We start from the raw sequence: 6,376 nt of genomic DNA, 5'->3' as shown, positions 1-6,376 counted from the left end.
CTGTTGAGAGACATGTCATACTGTTGAGAGACATGTCATTCTGTTGAGAGAGATGTTTTGTTATTTGAAAGACCAATACTAAATGGCCTACGACAGGATAAAAGTGCCCCCTCAGGTGTAATGTGGTCTTCCTGGCAACATTAATGTTAGCTGGCCATTTGAACACCATGATGCATTAACAAAAGCCTCCACTGACAAAACTACTGATGGTTGTACATAAGCAAAGCCTTAGTAGAATAAAAGTAGACATTTTAGTTTATATACTTTAATTTCATATACTGCATTTTGTCAAACACATTTCATACAAAGAGAAGCTAATAGTTAGTTGGCGAGTGCACTTAAAATGATAATACTGTCAAATAGTGAAAGTGACTTAATAACATTACATTCTCTGGGCAGACACATTTAATTTGCTCAAGTACCCTCATATTAACTTTATACAATAAGAACTGCAATTTTCTATACTGTATAACATTACAATGCTCTTTTTAAGAATACTTGACTTTGTTAGTGATACATTTGATCCCTCCAAAACATTTCAAAGACAATATAAAACGTGTTGCTGTGGTGTCTTGTTTGTTTCTGACAGCTCCTACAGTAAAATGTTGAAGATTTATATACTTATTTTCAGTCAATAGTTGTTTTCTGCTACATTGAAATTTACTGTCTAAACCACACAGTTCCAGACAAAATGTCTCAAACGCACTTTGTACTGTAGTAACAATCCTCTCTTACACAACAATTATTTATTTACTGCAATCACTTCTCTTTGTGCCTAACAGATGTATTTACTACCACCCACAGTTTATTTATTGGCTGTGGGTAAATGAAGAAAACATGTAGAAAGCACTAACCTTTGGTTGTTTGTCTTGAGATATGTTCCTATTTAATTACAATATGACTTAATAATTCAATAATAACGGCTTTGCATCATTTCAACAACAAAAGAGGATTTTTCAGTCCTAATAAAATCGAACTGTTTGTAACAGTTCTCCTAAGAAAGGGTCCTTCTTTGAAAGGAGGTTGAAAACCTGGCAGCATATTATTTTAAACCTACCTGTACACGCTAGTGATACAATCTCACTGAACCCCTCAAAAACAGGTGTTATTTGTCAGATGTGTGTGGTAAAGCATGTTTGGTGGATCTGACTTGGATTCCACTAGGAACAAGCGCTACAATGTAACAATATTTCAGGACACAAAACATTCTTGAATGAGGCCCAGTGTCTCTTATAATGGTAGGTGTATTGGGCTGAGCTCAAAGACAATGCCAGCATGGGTTATGATGACTATCGTGTCTGGGGATATTCAGGGGGCCAATATGGCCAAATATGGTACACTTTGAAAAAGCATGAATCATCCTAGAGTTTTAGCTAAATGTAACACTGAAATAGCATTTAACATCCCATTTAAAAAAAACAGCTGATATGATAATGGCCATTTACTTCATGTCTTGTCATCTAAAACATCCTTTCGATTTTACAACCAAGTTTGTTACACTCAAATGTACACAGTAATGTCTGTGATGCATTGTTCTATATATTTCAAAGCTCAGTTCTGTCTGATCATCATGTCACTTTATACAGTGGTCATTACTTTCAATGAGCCAGTGCGGAAGCGCAGGATCTTCTTCTTAAGGGCATGTGAGGCCTTAATCTTGACAAAAGCCTTGGGCTGCAGAGGTGCCCCTGGTTGGGCAGAGGGTGATGGGACGGAAAGTTGTGGGGGTAGTTGTTGTGGCCAAACCAGACCACCACTCTCATCTGAGTCACTGGACAAAGTACTGGAATCAGGAGAGTCTGCCTCGCTCATGCTGGACTCAGACTCTCCCTGACGGGGGTGAGGGTAGCCCTCTGTAGGCGGACACAGCGGCACTAGGTCCCTCTCTATCTGGTACTCCATGTGCTGATGATGGTGGGAGTGGGGAGGGGGTGGGTAGACATGCGCTGCATGAGTGGGGCGAGATTTGCGCGTTCGCCTTGCACAATGGTCCCTTTGGTTTGAAGCTGAAGAGCCTTGCATGGGTGCCTGCATGGGTGGCTGCTCAGCCTCGTCTTGGCTGAGTTCCAGGGTGGACTGCCAGCGCCGACAGCCCCCCCCTCCTTGCTGTTGTTTCTTGCTCCTTGATTGACTGCGGCTTCCCCTTCCACCACTTCCACTTCCTCCACCGTCCCTCTCCACTGTGTTGTACTTGCGTTCTGGAACCCTTTGCAGGCTGTTCTCTGACTGAGACCTACATGCCTTCTTCCCTGGCTTCCTGCTGGCCCCATTTCTGTCTTCATTCGAGCGACACTTCTTTGGGCCCGCTCTAGATCTGGAGGGTTGAATCTGGGATGCTGTGGGTGGCTGCTCTTGATGATGATGGCTTCTTTCTGGAGAATAGGTGGTTCGATTGGGTTTAGGCACCACGGACGCCTTATGGGGGTTTGAATGATGATGGGCATACGCTCTGGTGGAGGCTCGGCAAGGCTGGGCTGGGATATACTCTGCATTGACCAGCTGCTCATCAGGTGGCTGATGAGGCTTTGACAGAGCTGGAGGAGAAGGGTAGTTGTGAAAATGTTGCGGTGACTCGGGTTCGCTGTTGCTGGAGTCTGGGTGGGGCTGAAGCACTCTGCAGGCTGGATAGTCCAGCAATGTTGAGCGGGTGATGTTAATCATGGATGTCTTTCTTGACCTGTGATAAAGTCCTGGTTGATGCTGGATACTGGGCTGTAGATGCTGGTGGTACGGGGGTGGGGCATCTTCAGTAAACCCTGTCCCTAGGTAAGGCTCCTGGTCGAAGTTATGGCAATCCTGTGGAGCTTCTGTACTCTGGGATGGAGAAGTGATCTCTTGAACAGACACCTGCTTCGCTGAATGTTGCTCCTGATTGCGGCATAAACTACTCTGCCTCACCACACTAGCAGCTCGGGGATCATGGGCCAGACTGGTTCGGGGTTTTGAGGAGCGCAAGGGTAGAACTCGGCGTTGGACCAATCCAAATATATAGGTCTCAACATTTTGTGCTTGTTGATAATCTTCCTGACTCGGGTCAACATCCTTCATCTGCCCCAGAGCATCATTAACCATGGCCCATCTTGATGAGTCTGGCAGCCATGTCTCCCCCCTCTCTGTCTCCCCTGTCCCCTCAGGTGCTGATAGGGATCGAGGGACCAAAGGATGGTAATTTGATTGAGGAGATCCATTTTTACGGGCTGCAAGAACCTCTCCTGGTAAACAGAGAAAAGGCAAAGAAAGTTAGCAGAATCATCCTTCCTTTTAAGATCACCTTTATTCATTTGAGGGGGGATTCAGTTATCCACTCTGGTGTTATTTATGGCCCAAAATAGACACACACATGCACAAACAGGACCGATAGCATGCACTAATGGAGAGGTGGCTGAGTGAAGGAGCCGTTAGGGGTTTGGTGCCTTGCTCAAGAAGACATGGGCAATGCCCAGGACTCCACGACAGTCTGTACAAAACACATAAACATATGACTACTTTAATTGGAAGGCAAATCTGTATCAACCTGGTACTTCTACACATTGATGAATCATAACTTCATATACAGTATTCTTTCTTGAGAGGAAGTTTGGTATTTCAATTTAAATTATGGAGGGAGAAATCCAATAACAACAACAAACCTTCAAACGAAGCATGATGAGTTTTTATTTATTTAAATTATATTTTTAATTCTACTACTATATACACATTTTCTGACTCATCAAAAGTGGATGCCTTCATTTGCATTTACAAATGATGTATTTGTGATTAAAGATGCAATGTGTGGTTCCGAGCCACCCGCTTCAGAGAAATAGTGGGCAGCATTTCACTTCAATTAGTATCTGCAAACAAATGAATACATTTCAAGTCATCAATTGTTTACAGGAAGGGCACAAATATGCACACCTCTAATAAAGTGCTAAAACTAAGAGAGCCAGTCAATATTTTCTAATCTTCAGATGTGGCGCGTGGGCCTTGTGTGTTTCCCTTGAATTGACTTTTACCAGTGGCTGTATGCTCCATGCTTTATGTTAGTTTGTTTATTGTATTATTGTGGAGGCATGCCTATTTCAGTACATATATCTGCAATGCAATACATACACGTCTTGGACCTCTTCACATTTGGTTGATAACGATCTTACACATTGCACCTTTAACCTACAAAAACATGCAACACTGACCCTGGGCTAAAGTTTCAATATGACATGATGTACCAGTTTCATGAATACTATTTTAGTTCTGTTCCAAACATAATAGCCGAAGACTCTTCACTTGCTAGTTGCTACACAGGAGAAATACATTTTCTTTCAGAATTCCCAAACAAATGTTTGAGAATGTTCTTTGTTGGCCAAGCAAACACGGGAGAAGTGTCATTATGGTCGTGCAGAATGAGATGACTGCTTCTGTGGTACAACAGACAGCATTGTTTGTCGTTTTAAATCCCAATGTGCTCAGATATGGGTCTCATCTTCTTCACCGACATGAATTATGGGCTTAGATGTGGTGAAACTTCAGTGAGGGAGGACACTTAGCCACTGAGGATGTGTCATATATTTGTCTGCTTGATGTTTGTTTACCAGGCACTAAACTGCATCCATAATAACCCCAGTGTCTACAGCATTGAGCTCAGGCAGACTTTTTAATTAAAGCATTAGACAAAAAAGAGTATATATAATAATCCATTAAGAAATGAAGGAGATTTGTTTTCTCTATTCTGCACACAGAGACAATAGACTACGCAATGCACACCATTGAGTTATGTAACAGTTACAAAGTATAGAAGACAATTTTGCTATGTTGTATGTCTGTACAGAGGAAAAATAACCTCTTGGCTAACTGGCACCTTTACAATATTGTATATTAATGTGCACTGCCCATGGTAAATAAATACATACAAATAATTAAATAAGCTTAGGTAGTGTCCATCATCAAAATTGCATGTACTTTTCACTAGAAACGTCTTTCAGGGAGAAGCAAAGGTGGTTATTTTTACCTGAAATCAGTTGGCTTTCCTCCCGTGGGTCAGTAGGGGAACCTGTTGAGTGGGCCCCCGTGCTGACCTTCAGCTCTGCCACCTGCTGCTCTAAAGACGCCTTCATACCCCACTGCAGACTGCTCTGAAATACACAGAGACAGACAGGTCAGTAGATTGTATTGAGAAGGGGTGGAATGCACAAAAGCATGATCAAAACAGAGCACACACAAAAAGAACAAAAACATGTTTGTGTTTGGCAGGCCCTTTATTTTCTACTTGTATATCAGTGCTTTATGCTTCAAGACAAATTCAGTTTTATTACAGTATAAGTGTTATCCAATAGCATCATTTAAACTTTCAGGGGAATAGTCATTATGGCTGCAGAAACTCACATCCTCACTTCCATTAAGCAGGTCAAGCTGATCGGTTCACATTTGAAATTGTGTACTGCATTTGATGAAAATGTTACTTTTTTGAAAGGCTTTGGCCAACAAGTATTGGAGTCAATTATGATTTGACTGCACTCAAGTGTTTTCATGCAGCCTTCTCATCGTCATTGTGTACACAATGTGATGCTCATTTTGGATTTCATGTTATTACGATTTAATGAGTAAGTAACATCTTACCTGTGTAGTTGGATTTTTCCAAAGATCTGAGCATTATTTATATATATCCTAATACGCAGTGACCCAATTTACACTTTTTGTCCTAATCTATTAATTTTGGCTTTCCGGGGTTTTCCCTATCCTGTAGGGTTCTAGACGTTTCAGTGCATGTAAATGGTCTGCAAAGACTAAAATCCCTGTGTTCCCTCCAGAGGGAGTTTCTCTCCCCCCTGCCTGAACACCTCCATTGGACTCCTTTGTTTACTTCAATAACATAGTGACATCACTACAGTATGTAACACTCGCACTTCCATTGGCTAGTGCTCCAACACATTGTAAGTAATAGGCTATGGGCGGGACATCTCTAAGCTGTTGACCAATCACAACAGAGCCGGCCAGCTAACCAATCAGAGCAGACTGGGCTCTGGTTTCAGACAGAGGGTGAAAAGAGGTGCTGCAGCACAGGCAGTATGAGAACAATAAAGAGCTTTTTGAACATTAAAGCATGGAGACGTGTTCCAGTAGAGACACTACATACTGATATGAACCTGAAAGTGAGCAGAATATGTCCTCTTCAAAAGAACACCAAATCCAAATTGCAACATATAGCCTATGTGAAAACACTTCAAATCCACAATCATTTGGAGTGTGGATACCACTCCCTTCTCCTCTCCCAGGATGAGAGGTAGAGACACAGAGAGCAACAACCTTCACATTCACAGACAGCTATGACCACAACCACTTATTATCACAACACTGGAACAATAACATGCCAACCATCAGCACCCCCCACCCTCCCTACCCCCAG

At 42.2% G+C, this 6,376-nt stretch overlaps 1 protein-coding gene across 2 annotated transcripts in view; it reads right to left on the bottom strand.

Annotated features, from left to right (window-relative positions):
• Positions 1-1,157: 1,157 nt before the first annotated feature.
• The window catches only part of dact3a (dishevelled-binding antagonist of beta-catenin 3a), a 22,979-nt gene continuing 17,760 nt past the window's right edge, over positions 1,158-6,376 (bottom strand). For both annotated transcript variants that reach the window (XM_010768916.1, XM_010768917.1), the window contains exons 2-3: positions 4,982-5,105; positions 1,158-3,212 (exon numbers count right to left, since the gene is read on the bottom strand). In XM_010768916.1, the coding sequence (XP_010767218.1) occupies positions 1,579-3,212; positions 4,982-5,105 (1,758 nt within the window). In that variant the 3' untranslated portion in view covers positions 1,158-1,578. The remainder of the gene's footprint in view (positions 3,213-4,981; positions 5,106-6,376) is intronic.

The sequence above is a fragment of the Notothenia coriiceps genome, unplaced genomic scaffold (assembly GCF_000735185.1).
Source record: "Notothenia coriiceps isolate Sejong01 unplaced genomic scaffold, NC01 NC01_scaffold00006105, whole genome shotgun sequence".
NCBI lineage: Eukaryota > Metazoa > Chordata > Actinopteri > Perciformes > Nototheniidae > Notothenia > Notothenia coriiceps.
This window is presented reverse-complemented; position numbering and strand designations above follow the sequence as displayed.